The sequence below is a fragment of the Leptonychotes weddellii genome, chromosome 12, assembly GCF_054177405.1.
Source record: "Leptonychotes weddellii isolate Sample4059 chromosome 12, ASM5417740v2, whole genome shotgun sequence".
NCBI lineage: Eukaryota > Metazoa > Chordata > Mammalia > Carnivora > Phocidae > Leptonychotes > Leptonychotes weddellii.
Genome location: NC_138380.1, coordinates 43731344 through 43744104, shown reverse-complemented (window position 1 = coordinate 43744104; position 12761 = coordinate 43731344). Strand labels below are relative to the sequence as shown.

Sequence of the window (12761 nt, the reverse complement as noted above, 5' to 3'; positions counted from 1 at the left end):
GCACATACGTCTTCCCTGGCTAATCAACGCTGAAACAATAGCACATTCATGTGAAAACTGGTTTAGCAGATTCTGTGAGTTTGTATCTTGTTACTGTGATTGTGTAGCAGACATCTGTTCTCTTGCATCACATGGAGCCTAAGCCAGTAGAGGAAATTCACTCTTCTGCTTAGGTATTACTGAGTGGGGAAGAAGGGAAGCTATTAAGCACGAAATTCCCAGCCTGGTATTTTTTTTTTACGTGATCAGAAAAATATTAATACCAAGGCTTTTTAAAAAATCCTGAGTATGAAACTGCTCAACAGTGCATTGTTACAACTCTCAAACTTTTACAAAAAGACAATGGCAATGTCCCCATAAATCAACCAATTTTTCAATTAAAGAGGAATGCTGGTGTAGTAGTAACTGCAGGAATGAGGAAGAATCAAGAACTACCTTCTAGATCCTGATGGGATACCCTGATTCATTCATCCAAGGGGCCTCAGGTTCTTCAATGGAAAAATGACAAAAGATTAGATCTCTGTGGATCTAAAAACTGCCTCTTCCTAAGTCGATGGCTGGCTTCCATAACTTATAACGGTATGCGGGGAGGAACAGGATAGGTTCAGGCCACAATTTTGAGGACGCTGAAAGTGCCTTGGTTAACAATCTGACAGAAGTGCCATCTTCAGGTAGCACAGTTACAAAGAAAGAGGGGGCGGAGGAGGCAAGTCTTGCTGGTCAAGGGTGATTTAAAACTTTACTGGAATGACTTGTCCAATAGTTTGTACAGACGACCACTTGTGTGAGACCATCCTACGCGATTAAGGTGGTTAAACAAAAATCAAGCCCCACAGCCCGATGGCACGCCCACCAGGGTGCTTCCCTGGGGGCGTTGAAAGGTCAGCCAGCGCTGTAAGCCTAGGAGTCGCAGGGATAGGTGCCCGGTCGCCCCTGGAATTGGGCCCTCCAATTGTCCTTGGAGCGCTAACTCCAAAGAAGCACGCCCCGGAGCCAAATATTCCTCCCTTACCCCAAGCTCTTCCCACCCCGTCCTAAGTCCCGAAAAAGACGCTGAAAGCCATTCACCTGGATCCCGAACGGGGTTAAAGGGGGCGGGGGTGGGGGGGAAGAACCAGCTGTGCGAGCGGGAGCCGCAGAAGAGGCCAGGCCTTGGGACCAGCCAAAATTGGGGGTTTTAAGCCCCGACCCAACCGCAGCGCCTCCCGTGAAAACACGTCTTCGGCCGTCAGGGCGCGAGAAGCGGGTAGCCGGAGGAGGGACGGGGGGAGAAGGCGCGAGGTCCTTACCCGCTGCAAGGCTGGCCGCTGCCGGGTGCTGCCGGCGGCTCCAATACCGGAGGCCGGAGGCGGCTCCACGGAGCCGTAAGGAGGCTGCCATGCTGCCCCCGCCCCGCCTCCCCGCGGTGACCTCCGCGGCTCCCCGCTCACCCACTGCGAGCGTGCGCCGCGGAGCAGGCAGGATCCACCGTGGCGTGGGGCCGCGCGCGCACGCGCTCTGCAGCTCGGAGCGGGCACCCACCGACGACAGGAGGAGCGCGACGCGGAGAGGCGTGGCCCGGCCAGACAGAGGTCGTAGGTCCCCTGACGGATAGGGGACCAAACCAATCAAGATTCTCAGGTCCCCGCACCTCGCTAACCACCAATAGGAAGCCTTTTCGAGCCCCACCCACAGCAAGCGCCCTGGCCCCACCCCCAAGCTCCTCCCCCGGCTACCGACTGCGGGCGGGAGTCTAGTTGTTTATCAAAACGCCGCGGGTGTGCGGGAGGCGGTGGCTGCCAATCATTACCGACACCAACGAGCGCCTGACCCTCCAGAACCGCCCCCTTGGAGGGTGTAACTGCATGTGCTGCCTCCGTGCAGACAGGAACAAAACTTTGATTCGCAGCAGCTGCTGTAATTTTTATGCAAAAGCAGAAATTCCTGGTCTAAGTATAGGGACCCATAGGGACTTCAATAATACGTAGATTTCCTAATGTTAGTATTTGTATTTTTAGCGTCTGTTCATTGAAAAACAACAAAAATCTACCATAAATGTAGTAACTTTGAAATTCATTTCATTTTATTTAACACAACAGTTTGTCCATAAATTTGGAAAACAGTAGGAAAGCAAGTCGGTAACATTGTTCTCTTTGATGGGTAGAATTACGAGGAACTCTATTCCAGTATATATTTCTCTAATGTTTGAAAATTCTGCATTTTGTAAGCAAAAACTAAGGATAAATGAAAATCCAAAAAAACAGTCTATATGTATGTGTGTCAGAGAGAGAGAGAAAGAGAGATTTATTCATTCTTCTGTCTGTGCTTAGTGTACATATTTGAATCTCTGAACCCTTTGGCAATAATTGCAAGGCTTCCCATCTCCACTGACCACATCAAAGGGTTGTGAGCCCTGCGCACTCCAAAGCAAGACTTGGAACCTTTGCAGAAAGGTAGTACAGGAGGAAAAACAGTGAGGAATGTCTAGGGCAATAGAAATCCCAAGGTGTCCACCCCCCCCCCAAATTTATTCAACTTATTCACTTGCCTAGATTGTGCTCACCCAACCTTTTAATCGGAGTTGCAAAATCAACAGATTTGACTTTGACCTTATTTTTTACTTTTGCCCAGTCACTCATGGAGTTGGAAGTGCCAAAAGGAAAGGAATTGGATAATTTCCAAGCAGGTTCTTTCATGTTTCTGGGTAGACTAGCAATGTTTCCAGGAACTAGTGCAGAGTTGAAGGTTCACATTTGTAACTGGTATGAAAACAACTCCCTTCTTTGGCTCTCTGTCCACTCCAGCCCTCTATTCTACACCAACCAAAAAGAAGGAAGGAAGGAAGGAAGGAAGGAAGGAAGGAAAGAAGGGAGGAAGGAAGGAGGGAAAGGGAAGGGGAAAAATTATTTCAGCATTGGGACAGTCTCCTATATTTGGGTTCCCATCCAAATCTATTTAATTGGTTTCTGGAGAATGTCTCACCTGATCTTCTCTCCCCAGTTTATTTGGGTTTTAGCTGGAATAGACCTCCTGCAACCAATAAATGTAGCCCTACGGATTTCTATAATTAACTGCTGAAATGTGCTCTGCCTTTCAACTATGTCAACCTACATAGCAGAGCTATTTACAACACAGGACAACATATCAATTGATCTCCCAGCTCCTAAATTTTATATCCGTCCTCTTGAGATTTTATAACCAATCAGATTATTTTTGTCATTTTTATTGTGAGCTACTGTTTTTGTTTCTCTAGGTTGTTTATAGAGATCTTTTCTTGAAAATGAGTATTTCTTTACAAAAGGTTGCTTCCTATGTGCAGCGTTTTCCTAGGACTGGAAGGGGAAAGGGGCTCAGAAAGAAGAGCAGGTAGAAATAAAGCTGGGCATGAGATCTTTTTAATTTGTGCTTTTTTTTAAAACTAATGTGATGGCTTTGAAAAAGGAATGAGTGCATTGAAAATTTGATTCTTTTGCTCACCCAGGACCAGGAGATAAGTCACAATTTCTTCATATCCCTACATCATGTAGTTTAATATCTCCTCCCAGAAGCCCTTTACTGATTTATATATTAAGGCTCTGAGATTTTTATAGAAGTTTATAATAAGCATTATAATTTTTTAAGTAATTATAATTTGAAGGTGCTTGTAGATATTATTGTGTTTGCAAAGGCCGTCACTGCCCATGGCTGAGTTTATTTGATTGCCTTCCTGATATCTTTGAAGGGCATTGTAGCTTTTCTCTAGATCTCTGCCATGTAGTTTTGTTTGAAATCGTGTTTCAACACATTACAGCCTCTTTGCTTCTGCTTCTGGGTAGATAGAATAAATATATTTTTCTCTATCTCTCCAAATAAGTACAACTAAAAACTTTGGACATTATATATAAAACAAATTTAAGAAACCCTAAAAGTGGAGAAAAAATGGCATTCGAGCTAGGGACCTCAGGACCCAGGGACAGAAGTAAGTACTTGGGTTTTTGTTTAGCCTTAAGCTCCCCTACTGGGTACTAGAGAAGCCAACAGCTAGAAACCTAAAAATGCCAAGAGGCAGGGCACCTGGGTGGCTCAGTCAGTTGGGCATCTGCCTTTGGCTCGGGTCATGATCCCAGGATACTGGGATCGAGCCCCGCATTGGGCTCCCTACTCGGTGGGGAGTCTGCTTCTCCCTCTCCCTTGGTTGCACCCCCTGCTTGTGCTCTCTCCCTCTCTCTCTCTCTGTCAAATGGATAGATAAAATATTTTTTTAAAAAAATGCCAAGACATTTTTTGTGGGGAGACAGAACTGCCCCAATAAAAGGCTACTCTCTTTTGCCAAAGGATGAGAAAGGGGCAGCCTACCAAAACATCACTTTTACAAAATAACTACTCTGCTATAGACGAACACCACAGAATAAAAACCTATTGCCCCCACCCATACCTGGAAAGGCCAAGCAAGGAGCCTAGACTTGCATACTCTATAGGCTATAATGAAACACCCCAGCATCCTAACACCCCAATCCCCCTATACCTCAATCCCGCTGGTGTGATGTCAGAGAAAGCCAAGTAGAGGGCCAAGACTTATATCCCACTGCTGAGTTCTAACAAGTACTCCTCTACACATGTGCCTCATCTCTCTCCTCACAGTGCCATTGGAGACTCTGTGGGGAGCCTGGACTTCCACCCCTACTTGACAGTAATGAGACACCCCTCCTCCTCCCTGCTGAGAGAGTCAGAGGAGGGACCTACTGGAGAGTAAGGACTTTCCTCACTGTCTGGTGTAAGGAGGCCAAACATCCCCACTATGGTGCCAGTGAAGGCCACATGGGGGGCAGTAATGAGGCTCTCCCACCCCTTTCAGCTAGGGAAGTATCAGTAGAAGCCTAGTGGGGAGTTGAACTGCTACCCAAGCTCCTCAGTAATGAGGAGCCACAGCACCACACCATCAATGTCAACATGGGCAGAATGAGGAACCTTGACTTCTACACTTATGTCCCATTAACATAGACAGTGCCCCCTCTATTCCTTTTCCAGGGCACTGTCAGAAAAAGCCAGCTAAAATAGGTGGTTTAAATAAGATCCAGAGTAGAATAATACCCAAACATCCATGTTTCAACTGAAAGTTGTTCATCGTACCAAGAACCAGGAATATCTTAAACTGAATGGGAAAAAAAAAAAAAAAGATGTCAATATCCCATATATCAACTATAACAAAAATAATAGAGATTTTTGGCTTTGTTTGTTTTTGTTTAAAGAGGTAATTACCAGAGGCCCATGACATAATTTCGGTAGCCTTCAATCACTCTGATATTTCCTGGTCAGATTATTTCTACATTTGGCCAAATTCATCTGTAAAGAGTATAAAGCAGTGGCTTGCAATCCCAAATGCATGTTAAACTGTTTTCAAAATACCAAAGCTCAGTCCTCATCCACAAATAGCTTCTGGAGTAAGTCATAGAGCATTTGACTTTGTTTTTAATTTCTTCAAATGATTCTGCTACACAGTGCATATTGAGAGCCATAGCCATGGGAGGTAAAACTAAGGCATAAAAGATGCTCAGGAACTAATCATGCTGGCAGTGACAGTGGGCATAGAGAAAAAGAGACAGGAATGAAAGATATCTGGGAGGCAAAACTGATAATACCAGTTACTTCTGAAGTTGAAGGAGACTTGAAAGAGAAGTCATCTGGGTAGAGCCCCAGGTTTTTGGCTTAGGTGACTGAATGGTTGAAAGTGCCATTTCCCAATATGGGGAACTGGATTATGTTGAGTTTGAAGTGGATGTGTCCAGGAGCAGTTGGCCAGATGGAGAATCCAAGTTAGAGATACATATTTGGAAGTCATGGGCTAAGAGATGGTAAAGTAAGTCATGGGTGTAGATGGGATCATTATGGACATTTTAAAGGAACACAGTTGGGGTGCCTGGCTGGTTCAGTCAGTACAGCATGCAGTTCTTGATCTTGGGGTCATGGGTTCAAGCCCCATGTTGGGGGTAGAGTTTACTTAAGAAAAAAATTTTTTTAATTTAAAAAAAGTTAAAAATAAAGGAACATGGGTGATGATGAAACTCCAGAGAACACCCTAAGAAGTGGGTGGAAGAATTAGAGTTTATGAAGACTGAGAGGGAGGGTTCAGAGGAGGAAAGAAATAAGGAGCAATATCAAAGAAGTCAAAGCAAGAGAAAAGTTCAAGGAGGGAATATTTCACAGTGCCAGTTATTATCATGTAAGTGATAAGTGCAAAAAGGTAAGTCTTTATAGGCTCTTGCAACTAAGAGTTAGTGGTGGCTTTAGTAAGGGAGAGCAGATGTAGTGAAACGGTGGGGCCAGATCACGTGGGGTCAGATCACGGTAGATCGAGGAGAGAATGACCAATGGCAAAATGGAGAAATTCAGACGGTGAATACTGTCTGCTTTTTCAAGAAACTTGTCCTTTGAAGTGAAAGAGAATTTAGAGGGTAGTAAATACCAAGGGAGGCCTTTGTTTACTTGTTTTCGTTTTAAAGAGGAAAGACATTTGAGTATGTTTAAATCCTAAGGGGAAACAGTAAAAAGATTGAATTGAAGAAGGGGGTGCTGATAGGTGATAGTTTGGGGGTTATTACTGAATAATCCCTGGGATTCTTCCTCCTTAATTAAAAAAAAAATGGGGTGCCTGGGTGGCTCAGTTGGTTAAGCGACTGCCTTCGGCTCAGGTCATGATCCCGGAGTCCTGGGATCGAGTCCCACGTCGGGCTCCCCGCTCAGCAGGGAGTCTGCTTCTCCCTCTGACCCTACCCCCTCTTGGGCTCTCTCTCTCACTCTCTCTCTCTCAAATAAATAAATAAAATCTTTAAATAAATAAATAAATAAATAAATAATAAAAATGCTTCCCCATTTAGTTTCTATGTAAGACCTATAGTCAGAAGGAAGGCATGTAGAGAGCCTCAGTTAATAAAGCTATGGATTTTCTTTCCAGCAACAACACAAACTTAGAACAATCCTACAAACACATAGTGAGGTATAATAATTTTTAAAAATACAGATCAGGGCACCTGGGTGGCTCAGTCAGTTAAGCATCTGACTCTTGATTTCGGCTCAGGTCATGATCTCAGGGTTGTGAGACGGAGCCCCACATCTGGCTCTGTGCTCAGCATAGGGTCTGCTTGAGGTCCTCTCCCTCTGCCCCTCTCCCTGCTCATGTGCTCTCTCTCTCTCTTTCTCTCTCAAATAAATAAATGAAATAAATCTAAAAAAATACAGATCAAGTCAGGAACATGCATACATTAAAGGTGACTACTTGGCAGCAAGAGTTTTAGAGAAAGAAAAGTTGCTGCTCCTTCTCTTGTTATTGAGTCAGACTCCGTCCATATATGGGTATACAGTACACTTACAATTCTAATCCAAACTAGTTGCCTATTCTTGTTAGCTTACAGCTCCCGTTTTCTGTTACCAGACGATAAGAAAATGACCAGTGGGTTGAGCTGAAGCCCCAGCCTAATCAATGACTTTCTACACTAAGTACTCATCCCTTAGGGAAATGAATCTTGAAATACAATAACAAATACAATGAAATGTTGTTTATTCATACTCTGTATAAATTTTGGTCAAGCATATATTGAGAATACATTTATCCATTGCTTCAATTTTTTTTGAGAAGCACTTAAAAAAACCATACTCTTTGACCCATAGTTGTAACCCTCGAAATCTATCAGAAAGAAATAATCATAGAGGGGCATGTTCATAGAAGTGCTATTTATAAATGGGGGAGGGAAAAATAAAAACATACAAAAAGGAAGGACTAGACTAAACATATTCTGTTAGATATATACTGTAGAACACTGTCCCCCGATATCTGTTCTTCCCTTCTTCCAGGATAATAGAATTTCTAGCTGGAGACATGGCTAGTAGCATCAAAACTAAATTTCCCAGCTTCTGTTGCAGCTAGGTGTGGCAATATAATGAAGTTCTGGAGGCACTTGGTATATAAAATTGTCCCTTCTTCCTTCATCCTATTGATTGGGATGTAGACGTGACAGTTGGCATGCTATCTTAGACCATGAACACAAGGGCTGTCCCTGAGGAGTGACAGAGCAGAGATAAAAGTAGTGCCCAAGTATACCTTAGTGCAGCCGTCACAATAGCCTTGGTTGTTCACCGCCAGACTTATTGGGAGAGAGAATTTAACTTTGGTCTTGTTTAACTCACTGTTATCTTGCGGTTCGGGTCACTCACAGACAAACCTAATTCTAATTTATATATATATGGACGTTTATGAAAACATTTAAAATATTGTTTCCAAAGAAGTTTTAGTAGTATAGGAAAATTCCCATAATATAATGTTAAGTGGAAAGACTCAAGATACAGGGGCATCAGGGTGGCTCAGTCGTTAAGTGTCTGCTTTCGGCTCAGGTCATGATCCCTGCATCGGGCTCCCTGCTCCGTGGGAAGCCTGCTTCTCCCTCTCCCACTCCCCCTGCTTGTGTTCCCTCTCTCGCTGCCTCTCTCTCTGTGTCAAATAAATAAATAAAATTTTTTTAAAAATCAAGATACAAAACTGGTCTTGCAACATTTTGCAATTTGTATTGTATTAAGTGTATACATGTATGCATAGGAAAACAAAAAGTAGGACTAAAGATGTTTTTGCTTATCTCTGCTTTTCTTCACCTTTCCTACCTCACCATCCACAAAAATCAGTTCCAGATGAACAAAAGACTTATGTATAGAAGACAAGATTTTAAAGCTATTAGAAGAAAATTGGAAGAGTATCTTTGGAATAAGGAAGAATTTTTTTAACAAGTCACAAACAATAAAGAAAGGTATTAATACATTCAACGGTATTATAATTAAGAACATCTGTTCATCAAACTATAACAAATAGAAAGTGAAAAAACAAGCCACTGGGAAAAGATGTTTGCAACACACCAAACCATCAAAGGATCAGTATCCACTATATATATATTTTTTTATTTTTATTTTTAAGCAATCTCCACACCCAGTGTGGAGCTCAAACTCACTAACCTGAAATCAAGAGTCGCACACTACACCAGCTGAGCCAAGCCAGGCGCCCCACCACAATATATTTTTTAAATCCTACAAATCAACATGAAACATATAAACAGCCAGCAGAATAAAAAAGTAAAAGATAATAATCATGAGATGCATATTAAAATCATGATGAAGAGATGGAGGAACAGGAGCTTTCTTACATAGCTAGAAGGAGTGTAAATTAGGTCAACAACACTGGGAAATTCCTTAGCAATACTCGGTAAAGTTGCACAAACTCAGTAACTCCACTCTTAAATATTCAGCTCTGTGAAAGGCATCTATATGTTCATCAGGAGCCCTGTGCAGGAAAGATCATAATACTATTGTCCCAGTGGCAAAAAACTGAAAACAATGCAAATATCCAACAGAACAAGGAAATACGTTGTGGTGTATGCATAAAATGGAATGTCATTTTAGGTATCACTGCTCTCATTAACATGCATGACCCTCAAAAACAATGTTGAGTGAGTCACAAAAGAAAAAAGTACTTTTATAGAGTGCTCAAAACAGGCAGAACAAAGTATTTCTTTGTATGAATACATACACATGTAGTAAAATGATGTTAAAGGAAGAGAATGATTAACACCAATTACAATACAGAGGGTACCTCTGATTGGGAGGAAGAGGAGGTGGGGTTATTGGGGAGAGACACACAGGAATCTGCAAAGCTATTAGCAAAATTCTGTTTTTTAAGCTTCGTGATAGATCCAGGTGATCACTTTATTCTTTAATAATGTTTTTACTAACCGTGTACATACCGTACACTCTCGTAGGTATGTGATTTAAAAGAGTTTTTTTTTTTTAAGATTGTATTTATTTATTTGACAGAGAGAGAGAGCGAGAGAGGGAACACAAGCAGGGAGAGTGTGAGAGAGAGAAGCAGGCTTCCCGCGGAGCAGGGAGCCCGATGCGGGGCTCGATCCCAGGACCCTGGGATCATGACCAGAGCTGAAGGCAGACGCTTAACGGCTGAGCCACCCAGGCACCCCTAAAAGAGTTTTTAAAAAGGAACAACCTGGAGTTAATTTTTTCAAAACTAAGCACACACCCGTAGTGTGCCTAAGAATGTAAATTTGTGAAAGTTAGGACACACTTCATGGGGATCATTTACAGGTTCAGGCAATACTCGGGAAGTGATGGAAAGAACCTGGGTCTCTAGTGGAACCTGGGCCTCTGCTAATATGGACCAGGATAACAAGGTCAGCCCTGAATCTTTTACCTAGACTATTTAAGTGCCTGTATCTTGGGATATTTTTTTTGCAGCAGCAGCAGCAACAGTTTGTCCCTTGACTAATAAACCATTGTCCTTCTTTATGTGTTCCTTGTGAACATCAGCAGAGTAGATAAGACATGACTCTTGACAACGGTACGGGGCTTATATGGCATCGTCTGGGAAAAGGTCAGCTGCTTCCATACCTTAGAAATTTCGTTTTCTCCCTTCTTAGGACTTTCAGGCCCTGATACACTGGGACAAGTTGGCTAAAAACTACAAGAGACCAAAGTTGACACCAGAATGCAAATTGATTAATTTACTAGGAGAATTAAAACAGCAACACCCTTGCATGCATAGTTAGCGTATTCCATCCCCTATAATAAAGCTACATGGAAAGCTAATTCATCAGAAGCTGTTTCAGTGACTTGCCAGAAAATTTTAAAGTTCATGTGGTAAAGTCATTCTCTCCCTGTAGAGAGACCTGCTTGGAACTTAGAAGGTTGCTTCAGGATCATAAAATCAAAGAAAGGGAAACAGATGAGTTATATGTATAGTGATTATCCTTTTACTTTTGTAACCATAGTGACAGGATCAAAATCAAAAGCTAAAATCTCCTATCTTTATCTTCACATCTGAAATGGTATCGCAGCAGAGAGCAAAAATAGATCAAAGGCAGAAGGTACGACTTCCTTTTCCTGACCCCAACCCCAACCCTAACCCTTCCTTTTCCCTGAACAACAGACATTACCAATGTTTGCCTCTGGGACTCTTCTTTTTTTTTATCTCAAGGCCTAGTCTGAAAGAGGTTGCTTGTCTTTAATAAGATTTTCACCTGTTTGGGGGAAAAAAGAAAAAAATATCTCCCTAGATTGTAGACTTTCTGGGAACGACTCCCTTTGTTCTGAGAATATGCTATTTATTATTTTTTTGGTGGCAAAACATCTTTTCTCTTACGACATAATGGTGGTCGTAGTTGATGGATCTTTCTCGTGTCAGTCTTTGGTAAATTGAAAAGTTGGCAGCACTTCATCAGGTTCTCCAGTTTTTTTTTAAGGAGTCGTAAAACCTAAAGGCCTACTGTTTTATCCTCCTGCAGATGAACAAACACCTTTTTGATTGACACATTTTTAAGATATGATAATAACTTCAGACTGGTTACACTGAAGTTTTCTGAGCCTTCAAGCTATCCTTTGGGTGATCCATTTTTGTTCATTTTATAACTAAACTCTTAGATGTTTTATTTTATGTCCTTTACAAGTTATCAGGACATAACATGATAGCCCTGAAGTATTTAGAACATCCCATGAATTCACTTTCTAAGAGCACAGTAATCATGTCTTATAACAGTAGTAATAACATCTACAATTTCTTGAGCATGTGCCGCATGCCAGGCACTGTAAGTTCTTTACCTGGATTAATTCAGGCAGTCCTTTCAACAACCCTAGGAAGTAATGGTAAATATTATTTGCATTTTAAGATGAGATGATCAGAGCATAAAGAGGCTATTAATTTGTCTAAGATCACATAGCTAATAACTGGACCTGGAACTCAAAACCAGGCAATCTGACTCCAAAGTCCATGCTCATTTTGTGTCTCAAAAAAATCAGGTTGCCTTCTCATTGCCAAATTAAACCCCGCTTTTCCATGAGACAGAAATCTGAAGAGGCCTCGTGGGGCTTTGTGTAGTGTATTTTTGAATACTTGGTACTTAAAAAATACTCAGTGCTAAATCTAATCTATCCTATCCATAGAAATACACAAACAACTTGCATTTTCTAGGGTAGAAAAATGAAAATCCTTCTCAATAACTCCCTCCATCCTTTTTTACTCTTCTCTTTGTGAACATTTTGCTCCTAAAATAATTCATGACTATGGCTTTATCAAGAATGGCATTTCTTTTTTTTTTTTAAGATTTTATTTATTTTTCGACAGAAAGAGAGACAGCAAGAGAGGGAACACAAGCAGGGGGAGTGGGAGAAGCAGGCTTCCCACCGAGCAGGGAGCCCGACGTGGGACTAGATCCCAGGACTCTGGGATCATGACCTGAGCTGAAGGCAGATGCTTAACGACTGAGCCACCCAGGCGCCCCAAGAATGGCATTTCTTAAGAAGTTTTCCCTTGTACTAACACTCATTTTCTTTTTATTTTTTGAACAAACTTTCAGGTTTTAACCTACCCTGTCAGTGTGACTGAGATAAGACCTTGTCTCTCTATTCCCTTTTCTGGGGACATGGCCTTGAATTCTGTTTAAAGAGGGTCCTGCTCCATCTTTCCCCATACTGAATCTTCCAAACCTTCCTTGGCCTTCCCCACACTGACCTCTCATGAATGTACTCTATGTAACCTTTCCTAACAGGTGTCTTTTGAGAAGTCCACACCATCGGCCAATTTTCCACTTACGGTTAGTCTCAGCTTTCATGCTTTGGGTCTCCCAACCACATTCTATAATGTCAGGTCTAGTCAGGGTTTCCAACTCCTAACTCTTCAGAAAGAAAATCAAACCAAAAATCATTCACATTCTAGTCTTCCTTTAATGGGTTCTGTATATTACCTGATGTGTCAAGGGTTC

General features: G+C 42.1%; 1 protein-coding gene across 1 annotated transcript in view; it reads right to left on the bottom strand.

The window, feature by feature from the left end:
* HIBADH (3-hydroxyisobutyrate dehydrogenase) overlaps positions 1-1507 on the bottom strand; it is a 103673-nt gene extending 102166 nt beyond the window's left edge. The window contains exon 1 of the mRNA XM_006733021.3: positions 1290-1507. Coding sequence (XP_006733084.1) covers positions 1290-1380 — 91 coding nt within the window. The 5' untranslated portion in view covers positions 1381-1507. The remainder of the gene's footprint in view (positions 1-1289) is intronic.
* Positions 1508-12761: the final 11254 nt, after the last annotated feature.